This window comes from Bombus bifarius, unplaced genomic scaffold (assembly GCF_011952205.1).
Source record: "Bombus bifarius isolate JDL3187 unplaced genomic scaffold, Bbif_JDL3187 scf7180000008047, whole genome shotgun sequence".
NCBI classification, from domain to species: Eukaryota; Metazoa; Arthropoda; class Insecta; order Hymenoptera; family Apidae; genus Bombus; species Bombus bifarius.
The window spans coordinates 2,214,388-2,227,036 of NW_022884413.1; the positions used below are offsets into that span (position 1 = coordinate 2,214,388).

At 39.9% G+C, this 12,649-nt stretch overlaps 1 protein-coding gene across 1 annotated transcript in view; it reads right to left on the reverse strand.

The window, feature by feature from the left end:
* Window positions 1-12,649, reverse strand: part of LOC117207932 (matrix metalloproteinase-2) — a 104,050-nt gene that overhangs the window by 77,289 nt on the left and 14,112 nt on the right. Inside the window, exon 2 of the mRNA XM_033448655.1 lies at window positions 1,476-1,577. Coding sequence (XP_033304546.1) covers window positions 1,476-1,577 — 102 coding nt within the window. The remainder of the gene's footprint in view (window positions 1-1,475; window positions 1,578-12,649) is intronic.

Below are 12,649 nucleotides of genomic sequence, written 5' to 3' on the forward strand. Positions count from 1 at the left end.
CCTGCATCCGCTAAGGATACGTTGTTCCAGCGGATCAATCTTTCAACCATCTAATCTTATGTTCAACGCGGCTTCAACTTTTCTAGCGAAATAAAAATTTCAAAGCATTCGCGTTTTCTCGATTACTTCCAATTAGAGGACCAGGTCTTAGTGTCAGCGAATATATTTATTTTACTAACCTACTGAGTACGCAAGCATTATAGTAGATATAGCAGTGGTAGTATAGCATGGTAGGTTGTTTTAGATTTAATCTTTGACGGCAATTATCGATTGAAATTGCATTTAACGATAATTATTACAACCTACAGCAAGTGTACGTATAAGGAAGAGTCGTACAGTACAGATCGGTCTAAGTCCTTTTGTTATATCTTGGTATAGAGTCGCTAAAAATGAAAATCTCGGAAACCAGTTTATAGTACAAACGATACTCAACGAATGGAGGGTAATTAATTTTGTGAAATTCAATAACGAGAATTGATAATTTGAAGAGCAAAAATGTCGTAATTTGAAGAAATTTTCGAAGGAATAGTTTGAAGAAATTGTCGTCCAGTACCGGCCAATTATTTAATTAGTAGATTTTTCGGCCTAAATTGTTAATAATGCTAAGAAAGGACATTTAGACGTTGGAATATACATTTTTATCCACTTCACATATCCGCGTTTTTATCTTTATACGTATCACAAATAAAATAACGAACATTTTCTTGATCTGTACATTCGTCGTCTCTGAGTCACTTTATTTTCGAGGAATACCTTCAAAGCAGCATTCGTATTCTCTTTTCTTTCTTTTTTCTACCGGGGCAAGATAAAGGAAGGATTAGACGAAGATCTCGTTTAATCTCAATTGCCAACAGATTGAGCCCACAGATAAAAAAGATTTGGTCTGCACTGGTCGATAGTCGAATGGTCGCGTACTGGACGATAAACGCGTGGAAACGTTTTGCATTATCGCGTATACGGTATACGAAGAAAATTGTAAGACCGAGGCTATACACTTACACTTAATAGATTAAATGTAGTACATGGAATAGAAAAAAGCTCGTTTACTTACCTGAGAAATAAAATGTCAACTCTAGAAAATAGCTTTTAACGCTCGGAATATCAACGTATACGCTTAACGTGTGAAAACAGCGAAAACAATGGAAGAAACGATACGGTTTCGAAATACGTTACACAGAATTGTCATATTCGTTTGTTCATTCGAATAAAGGTGCCAATATCCGACGAAATAAATCTGAATTAATTTTGGTCGATACTGCACGAGTCTGCCCTATGTTAAAAAGGGACAATAACAAGAGGAAAGAAAGCTGAGATAGCCAAAGGATGGAAAGAAATAAAAGCCCTAAAATGTTTGTTTTTTAACGTAATACGATTATATTTCGCTTGTCATAGTCGGAGAAACATATTTCGTATTCGATAGACGTACGAATAACAACATTGCGAGGTTCGAAACACCCTCAAAATATTTCACTCACCTGTAAATTTTTAATGGCGTCCGTGAGCTGATCGTCTGTCCTAAGGTTTCCGGTCTCTAGATTCGTCTGGGGTAGGTATCCAAATTTCATGAGATAATTTTGCTGGAACAGAAAAGAGCAAAAGGGACGTCAACGCAAGCGTCGAATATAAATGAAGAAATAATCGGAATACAATACCAGTCAAGTAGTGAGAACTACACTGGCTCGAGCAGCGGTTCTCAATCTGCGCGGTCGTATTATTATACAAATCGCTGCAACTCGCCAACGAGATCGTACACGTAGCCGAAAGAAAATAAATCGCTATTTTTCCCAGATACGATCGTATCTTTTATAAAATGTCACGATAGAAGATCCAACGGACCTAATTAATTTTCCTTGTAGGATTTGTATAACTCGATTTTATCTTTCGTATAAATTTTATCTTATTTTCTTCGTCTTGTGTTTCGTGATAATTCGCCGTATAATAATCGTTATTAAATTTCATCTAGCGTCTTAATATAAAGATTCGACATTCGAGCAGAGATTCTTAATCCTACACGTAAGAATCTTACCGGGAGGCGGAATTACGAGATGGAATATAACCAGAAACAGTAGCTCCATAGTACAACGATGATGAACGTACGTATATACAGGGTGTTCGAAAATGACTTGTCACGCGAGCATCGTAGCGATATTCTACGTCTCCAGATCGTCGAAGGTCCGCAGAAAAATAGCCGCGAAACTGACTTCGATCTCGATGTTCGAGGTAAAACTTTTTCGCGTTGTATGGTGTTCGACTCAAAAAACCTTCGATTCTTCCAATAGGAAACGAGATTTGCGATATCGATACAAAATTTGAGGAAATCCGGTTCTTACAGATTATAGAACAGCGATGCTCAAAATATTTTTCACTTTCAGTCACTGGTCTGGTGAGATCAGATTGATCAAACGTTTCGCTAATTAGTATAAACAGTCGTTTAACGATAGAAATTACGTTCGTAATTTGAGCTTAGGAAGTTTGGAAAAGCTGTGGGAAAGCTAAAGGGCTTTGCATAGTGCTTTAAATTGTACGGCACTCGCTGCAGACGAGACGTACGTGCGCGTTCACAGTTTAGACTACTTTGGAACTTAGGACACAGTCCCTGAATCCTACAGTAACCTGTCCAAGGAAGTTCCAGTTTGATTCTTTCTTGTCGATTTATGTGTAAGCTATTTGCTGTTGATAAATAGGATCTCGAATTCTCCATATTTTACGAATGTACAGGGAGAAATGTCTAAAGTAATCCAGATGATTTCGATGGGAAAATATCGTCGAAGAAAACAATTCTTTTGGCTACCGTAACATATGGAAATTTATAACAAATCGAAACCTGTCCGAAGAAGATAAATTTGTATAAAGACGATATTAAAATATCCGAGATTTTAATCGGATTAAAATTGCGAATCTTTTTTGTATCCAAACGTTGTCTTCGCGTTTTATCGATTCTCGTGGAATGAAATAGAATTGAAACGTGTGCCGCCAACTTCCTTATGTACGTCCCCCACTTCGTCAGGACGAAAGAGACATTTTTCTGGCAACATACAGACACGAGGAGAAAAATACGACTCGCGGGAGGAGGAAAAGGCAAGCGTGACTTTAGGAAGATTGCGTTATATCTTTCACCGAAAAGCGATCTAATAAACATACCTAAGGAGAACTCCCCTGTTTTATCCGGATAAACATATTTCAGTATTTAACTTCGACGAATAAAGAAAGAAAGAGGCGAATTATGGAGAGAATAAAAAATCGATTATTTTTTTTAAGAATAACGCATAATATGCGCTTTAATCGCTAAGCACTTTGTTAAATGAAAGAGCGCGCTGTTTCTCGGTCTAATTATTGGGTTGGCAACTAAGTGATCGCGGATTTTGTCATTGTTTTGAATAATAAATAATAGTTAACACTAGGTGATAATGACAAAATCCGCGATCACTTAGTTGTCAACCCAATATATACAATATCTCCATGTACGATGCGAATTCATTTGATATTTAACCCCTTAACCTACAACTACGGGCATAGCCCGTAGACGATGATCGGGCCAAACGTAAATATTACGGGCATAGATCGTAGTAGATGATCGGACCAAACGTAAATATTGCGGGCATAACCTGTAGTATGACGATCGGGCCAAATATAATATACAGGGTGGTTGGTAACTGGTGGTAGAAGCGGAAAGGGGGTGATTCTACGCGAAAAAAGAAATCGAAAATATAGAATAAAAATTTTTCGTTCGAGGCTTTGTTTTCGAGAAAATCGACTTTGAATTTTCGCTCGGTACGCGTGCGATACGTTATAACGGATCTCACTGTAGATCGCTGTCTGGATGGAAAAATTAAAAAAAAAATTAAAAAAACAATAATTTTTATTCTATATTTTCGACTTCTTTTTAATATAATAGCCCTGTATAATAGCTTGTTTACGTTTTCGGGCCAAAATTCTCGAACCATGTCTGTTGCATCGGCCATAAGTAATTTCAAGATGCAGTCGGTGATACGACTAGACTCCTGAGACTCTGAGCATCCCGGTCACCTTGATAAGTTCGAGGTTAGGTAAGACGGGTGATGCGATGCGAGCCAACAGAGAGCGGCGCCGCGCCGTACTGTATCGTGTGTCGTGTCGTGCCTTTACAATTTACAACGTGTCTACGTCTATCGGTATTAAAGTAGCAGATGATACGGGATTCCCCGCAGTCCAGATGAGCTATAGCTTTAAATAACGTCGGTAATATGGTCGTGTGGAAGAATCTTCTATCGTCGTCGAATTTTAAGGCGTCATAGTAATTCTGCTATTCACAGCTGTAACGACGATAAAGGATAAACATTATTGCAAATCTTTTTATCCATAATTCCGTAATCGAGTTACACGCACAAAAGGAGAAACAAACGATTCTAGAGAAATTTGTACGTTTTTAACACGATATATTATCCTCCGGTAAAGTAAATGAAATACAAAATGCACGTAACTGAACTCCTTAGTCCGTAAGTACGCGAGCATCGACTAAATAAAACGATATCTCCGGCATTGTTCCCTGAACCTTTCATTTTACTCTGGGAACCGGTTGAACGCGGCTACGTCAGTAGTTGCAGTACCATTTAAGGAGGATAATATATCGTGGAATGTCATCCGGTAGAGATATTTTTGGGTCGATGCTAGCGTTCCTAGCTAGTTTTTTCTTTGTTCGATTTATGTCAAGGAACCTATAAAACGTATCCGATACGTTTTATTTAAATCAACGTTTGAAAATGGCAACAATTAGAAAACACTCGTTGATTCCATAGTCGGCGATCACGATAGTTTCTACGAATTAAGAATAAGTTTACTCGACTTTGATTTTATATTATGTCAAATTAACATCGTTAATATCGTCTTAAATTAATTACCACCACGTTTGGATAACTTTGACGGTAGCATCGGAAAACGTTGCCTGGAATTAAATTGAACTCCGACCGATTTTATCCGGCGAGAAAAATGGTCGTTGAGAAGAAAAGAAGACACGAACAAAGTCTTGGTCTTAACTCGGTAGCTCTGACCGCATCGACGCACAAAAATTGAGATTATTAAAACAGCGACGAAGCAGCCTGCTCTTAGTGCACTCGTAACAAAGGTTTCCCGCTCAGTCGGGTTGTCAAAGAAACTCGACAAAGAAGAGGAAATCTCGACGGAGCAGATCTAAAGAAGAAACGGTTTTGAATGCAATGGCATTGGAAGCCGATCCTTTCTTCGTCGTAATCACTATCTTTCCCGATGGAAAATCAAACGTTTCGCGGCTAGCTGACACGTTGTGTCACGTTGCTAAAGCGTGTAGGTGGCATGGCATCGCGAATGCCAACGGTAGATGAAAGAGCTCGTTTCTTCTTCGAGGATCTTTCGCTTTAAACTTTAAACAGACTCGGACTGTTCGCTGAAACAACCACTGTCCAGTCATCTGACCTTTCCTTTCTAATGAATTTCGAGCTAGATTTTTATATCGAAAATCGTAATTTATAGTTCTATAGTCTTCGACAAGTTCGATCGTCGAATCAAGCGCACCGTGGAATTACTCGAGAAGACAAAGAACAGCGGCGCTTAAAAGCGATAGATCTATTCGCGTTTGTCTTCTTTTGGTCGCCAGAGCTTTCGACAAAAGTCCTTAATGTCCTTTGTCGCGGCGAGCCGTATCACGAAGTAAAGCAGTTCAGAAAAAGACGAAGAGGGAACGAGGGGGAGAAAGAGAGAGAGAGAGAGAGAGAGAGAGAGAGAGAGAGCGGATCAAAAGGGAGGGTTGAAAAAACCAGCACGGTCATCTGGTTCGAGTCGTGTAGACGTTTATCGCTTGCAAATCCTGTTAACGTCAACAACGACAATCTCTTTTGTAAACACGCTACGGTATTCATCTATTCTGTCGCGATACCAATTACACGGAACCGTACAACGCTATCATCTTCGACAGCCGTGACCGAGTTTCTTCCTTGTAGCTCTTTTGCTTTTACCTCTTACCTCCGCAGCCAACCAACCTGTCGTCCAAGAAAAAACCACGACTATCTTTCGTGGTTTACTCTTTCGACTGTCAACACCTATACACCTGTTCATCCACGGATAAGCCTCTTTCGCACAAGCTCCAAAATACCAAAAGAACTGGTTGTCCGTAAAATTGAAAATGCTCCTGGTCCAACCGATGGTCTTTAGCCGCTAGATATTTAAGCGACTCGACTAAGCGAGCGAACGAGGTTTCGGAAAAAATATGAAAAGGTATCCGCCGATAGAAACTTAAAAAGAAACAAGACTCTAGACTCGTACCGCAGTCAACTATATGGTAGCAAGGAAAAAGAAACAGCAGGAGAAGATATTTTAGGTGGAACTACGATCGAACGAGTTCTTCGTTGATGTATCAGCAAGCTGTTTCTCGAATTAAAGTCTCTTAACGACGGTCACTCCGATCGACTGGACACTTGACCTCGTTGACCGGGTTTCCGGTTCGCTTACGCGTCCTTGCTGACCGTTCCATCGCTCTCCTTTGTCGGAAGATAAGGCACGAAGAGAAGAACGAAGTTTTTTTCGATAATTCTATCGACTTTTCCAGCTTCTTACAAGCTACTCCGCTCTTTTCTGCTCCTTGTTTCCAATTGTTTATTTCTTACGTTATCTTTAAGCTTGCACAGTATGCGAGGAAGCAGAAAGGAGAAAGCTAAAAATAAAGTTCGCAAAGCAGGCAATGAGAATTACGAGAAAAGGTTGGAAAGAGGAAGAGAAACGCGAATAGTAAATGTTCGAAGGGAAGAAGGACAGGAAGAGGAAACAGAGACGAGTTATAAAGGAAGATCGATGCACCGAAGAAAATGCGGATACAGCTAGGAAAGAGTGGAACGACTGAGCCAACGACAGAGAACAACACCAGGAGTAACAATTTCTTTGGCAATAAAAGAAGAAGAGATGCGAAGACAACGACGCTGGGAAAAGGTACAGAGTGCGAGATACGACTACAAATACAAAGATGTAAGCACAGGAAACCTGGCGAATTTATCTATAGAGAAGTGGTACGGAAAAAGGTCAAAGAATCTTAGTTAGGGTCAGATGTGGTAGTTTAGAAGAGGCAACTAAGTTTTGGTTGAAACAGCAAAAGAAGAAATGTACGTTGCGCGGGAAAGAAGAAGACTCGTCGACAAAATCGAAGAACAGTCGTGCAAACCGGGGCTGTACGGTTGAACAATTCTACAGAAGAAAGAGCGTGGCATTTACAATTAAAAATTTGGGAACAACGGATATTGAGAATTGTTCTCTTCTGTTCTTTATTATCATGTAAAGTCTCGTTAATTGCCAGGGTTATTAGCGGCTACTGTTTCTGTCACGACAATGCGTATGCATATCTTCGCTTTTGTTAGAGGCTCTAGTACTCTCAGGTTACGAACAAGATATTGTTATCGAGACGATCGTTGTGATACTCGCCTAAAAGATTCTTATTCTCCAAAGCGACAGGGGTCTTTCTTATTGGCATTAACGATAAGATGTTACTCCGAAGTCTCGGTACATACGTGTAGAGTGAGAAACTATAAGTTCGTGAACACGATGGGCCTATCGCAGTTTTAGGCGAAACCAGCAAAATCACGCTGAAAGAAGCGCAATGCAACTGTGAATAAATAGAGTTGCAGAGAAGATCGGCCAAAAATCAGCCGAAAATCGAACCGTTGGTCCTTTGGTCACGAATCAGAGCCTCGGTCACTCGGGCTAGTTAATTACGAAATTCCAGATAAAGGTGTTAATATTTACGGTGATAAACAAGCATACACGAGAAACTAATAAAAATGAAAAATCTTCTAGCCACGAGATCGCATTTACGTTGCAAAGGCGAGTATCCGACTTTCGCAGAGGTAATTAAACTGGACGAAACTCGGTTTAATTGAAGAGCAGGCGACAGCTAACTGGAAGACACTGCAGCGGTCCATTGTGTTCGGTCTACAGTTCTCTAAAGCTTCCGTGCGAGTACATTGTGTCTCTTTGCCTTGCTAGCTTTTCACCCCTAGCCATTTGCTTTAAGGTACTGGCTAACTGGTCTTCTATTCCCGTTAGCGGCCATTAGTTGCTAGCCTTCGGATAAACTTGGCTAAACCCACCTGGATGTACATATGTACCAGGGTTAAATGGCAATTAATCGTCAGACCTGAGACCACGCAGTGGTCATTCAAATACCTCGTCAAAAACGAACTATGTAAATAGTTGCGTATAAAGGTGCGTATTTTACTTGAAAGTAAAAGTATCGCGAGTTGCTTCCGAGAGAATTTCTCGCAAGTGGACACCGCGTTGAGAATGACTAGGCGATCTAAATAGGCTACACGAACGTTAGACCGACAACGCTGCGTGACGTTGTAGAGATGCAGCCACACAACGCTAAATGTGCCACATTTTCGTATATGAGTGTATTTCTACAACGCAGGCCATGCAACACATTGTCGAGTTGGTCCAACGTTCGCGTAGCCCCGGCCTAATAGCGACTCGAGCAGTCGCTGTAAACGTACCATTGCTCCACTTGCGAAAAATACTCTCGAGAGCAACTCGCGATAATTTTACTAAAAAGCGAACGCTTGCCTTAAATATCGCCCGTAATATCGACTGTTCAATTTTCCTACAATCTCTGAGAATTGTTGGCCAGGGAAAGAAACAAAAGAAAGGAAAAGAAGGAGGCTGTCCGATTTGCCAAATCGGTTTTACGTATTCGGATCTCGCATCCGAGGCTCTCCCGAAAACGAGTTAAGAGAGTAGCCAAGAAAAGGAACAACGTGCGTGAACACAGCCAAACTGAATTCTCCTTTCCTTACAGTCGTGTTATTCTCTCACATCCGATGTTATTCCGAACACGTTTCCTCTTCCGCTGACCGTTCGACAGAACCCTAAACGTCTTGCGTAACCGGAAGCTGCCCAATGGAATCGACGGCGGATATCGACAACCATGACTGCAATGTAAATTCCTCGAATCGATTCGATAAATAATTTGGCGATATCGATTGCTGTTCTTCCATCAATTATCCTACGTGTAAAAGAATAATCTTCTATTCGTATTCAACCAGATGTTATTTTTGATATCGTCGATAATCGAAAAGAGCAAAATATCCATGAAAAACGAACGAAAATAATAGAACCACGGCTTAGGTACGTAGAGTCGCATATAAAATACCGTAGTTAAACGTTTTGTATCTGAAGTGATAATAGCGGAAGGCAGTAACCTAGTTATTATAAATATCATCATAAATAGAAACCAGTGTCCATTCATGATCTAACAGCACGCGTTCAAGCCATACACACGTTGTATGTGTTTGCTAACTTTCGACGATGTTCGATTTCAGCTTGCAACTGGCAATTACAAAACGAATGTAGCTTTTCGAAATGTTACGCGTTCTTAAGTGAAATTCTTTCGTTTCTTACTTAGAAGAGTACTTCGGTAACACGAAAATTCTGATTTCTTTGAAACTGTTCGCGTTCGTGGGCATCTCCAGAGAATTATCGGACAATCATTTTTGCCCCTTTTCGGTTCTTCAGAATAAAAACATCCCTTGAATGGAGATAAGTGTTGCTCTATTTTCCCCATAGATCTTTAAAACTATAGCACGTATAAAAAAATGGTTAGAACAAAAATCGAATGGCTTTACAAGACGATGATATTAAAATAGTAAAAATTTGTTGTTTAAACGAAAAGTCCACCGCCGTTATAGCGAAGAAATTTCGATCTTCTGTCACGTCGAAATATATGTAAAGTAATTGCGAATGAATATGTTAAACCAGTCGGATAATGTGAACAAAGTGCTACGAGGTACTGTATATGATACGAAATGCCGAAATATCATTGTATCTGCGAGTACACATTAAACGCTATATCAAAGCAAGAAATTTGCAAGGTCTGTGCACCGGATACTTTACGCTTGATTGTCAGATATCATTGTTATTTTACGTCGTACGATAAAAATATACAACGCATCGTTCAAAGTGCAACGATGGGCGTGCAAGATGCACGTATCGGTTAAAATTATTTAAACACCAGTTTATCCGACAAGTTTCAAATATTCAACATATTCATCTACATCTATGCTATCGTACTTTTCAACGTAACAGGAAATTCGAAATTTTTCGCAATAACCATAGCGGATTTTTTATTTAAACGACAAATTTTTATCGCTTTAATGGCATCGTCTTAACAAGCGTAAAAAAACCATACAATTTTTATTCTAACCATTTGTTATCCTAACCCCGATCGACTACAGTTTTAAAGATGCAGAGAGAAATAAAGTAACACCTATCTCCATTCAACCTGGTGTTCCTACCTCGAAGAATCGAAAATGAGCAAGAAAAGAATTGCACGATACTTCTTTCGAGATCCCCTACAAGCCTGCGCAGTTTCAAAGAAATCAGAATTTTCGGGTTACCGAAGTTCCCTTGCTAGTTACCAGAGAAGAGATGTGTAGCTCTGACGCAGACACGAACACCATTTTTCTAGATAGAGATTTTGGTTGTATCAATTCGTCCCGAGGTATACGTGTGCTTACGTATGTATAATTCTATTTTATCTGTTATTAATCCACTATTGAAAGCATTTTGCGACGAATTCATTCGATAGCTAAAAGTCTAACTTTCTGAAAGCTATCAGCCAACCACCAAACTACGCGTCTCGTATTGCAACGAGAAACGTGACTAAAACAGGCAACTAATTAGCGATCCGTAGATCGGTGTGCACCAGCTCGGTCGGCACACGTCAACCGTACACGTAGTTGCTACTCTTCGCAAAACCGCTATCGTACCGCAGCTTGATTTCGTAGACGACGATATGAAAACGGCGTTCAAGAATTATGTCATGGTTTCGGATGATTTCGCGCACGATTCGACGCTTTTCAATCGGACGACGTTGTTTTCCATTAAAAAGAGATATCGCAAAAATGACACCGATGTTGAATATCAAAGTCAAAGTTTCTTCTCATCGAATCGCGCGGTACTCGTTACGAGGAACGAAAAAGTCAAAAGTATCATGGGTCGCAAACGAACCGTTCTCTCGGTAAATGATCTTAACGTTGCATTGGCTCTTACATTGACATTATTCGCCATACGTCCATATTTCGCTAAAGATAGCTATCAAAGTATCGCGTTATTTTTAAAAAGAAAAAGGGGAAGAAAAGTTTGCATCCTCGTTTCGACATTGGCATATTTGCTATACCGCGATACTCTACGTTTCTTCTGTTTCACCGGTCAGTTTTACGCATAAGCGACCTTGTGCGTACTGTGTAAATCACTTTGACTATCAGAGCAAGAATTATCAATCGTAGTCGTTCAAGGCTACCAAAAAATAATCTAGTCATTGTTTGATTCATCGCTGCGCGGATGGTTTCTCAGCGATCTCTTTGTTCTTCCGCGATTATGACGAGAACAAAGTATCCGTATATCCATACGAAGGTAACAATAGAAAGATCTGTGAATGGGAATCGAACAAAGTACGTAGAAAGAAACTGCGCGCGACTAAAGTACACAGGCCTGTACGATGGTTGGAAAGATTGTTAGAAACGATGGAAGGCAATAGCCGAAATCAAATGGGACCTAATGAAACGCGAACACGAATAAATTCGTTCGAAACAAAGGTCACGTCGATATTTTCGAAAGTTGGAAACCGATCGTGGACGAACGACCGTATCGCAAACCGAATTCTCGTGCAGTCTAGTTGTACAGTTGCATCGTAACGAAACCACGATGCAGGATTTATCGTCGAACATTCATTTCGGCCACTTGTACCGCGTTCGGTAATATCCGGCTGGAACGTTTCCGGAATGAAATGAGAAATTTCCGCCTCGGCTCGACGGAAAATGATTATCGATTAGTATCCATTGGTTAAAATACTGACTATTCGTTCGTTTATCCATCCGTCCGTTTTGTTTGTTCGTTCGTGCAACTTTGCAGGGAGAAACGATAAATAATAACGAAGAGAAGAAAAAAGAAAGATACGACGAGCCTTTTAATCGGGACAAACCGAAAAAGGAAGGAAGGACGATCGGTTTTCACATTTATTCGAAAGAATTTGTGATTTTACATAGCGATGAAAACTTTGTGGCATACGGTCGCGACAATGTACCATTTCCCAGCGTTTATTTCCGGACACGATCGTTTATTTGTTTAAATTTTACATTCGACGCAGTGGTACACGAGATGCTTAAAAATACGAATCGTGGTAGCCCATTAGACCACGTCGATTGTATTTTCGTTCGTTCGTTTTTAACTGTCGAGGTTGACTGATAGAAGAACGAGTGGATGAATTTGTAATAGAAAAATATAGTGAAATAAAGGTATAGGTATAAGTATATAATGTATGCTGATCCCCAGATCCTCGCTCTTATAGTGTTAGAATACGACAGAAGATGCGACAGGAAAGAACATTACCAAAAAGTTAATCTTGTAACTCTAGCTGAAGGCAACAAGAAACAGCAATAGAAATCTGCTTATAGTTCTCTTCTTTCTAGACGTTGTAATCCAAAACAAAATTTATATTCAAGAACACAATAATATGCACCTCTCCTTATTTAGAATCTTTCGTTGCATTAAATTCTGTTCTCTTCGTAACAGCGGTCTCCAGATCCCGGGTATACAAAGGAAAAGATGTAGAGTTTTTCTTGAAGTAATTACTTCGACATTAATTATTTCGAGTCCCATC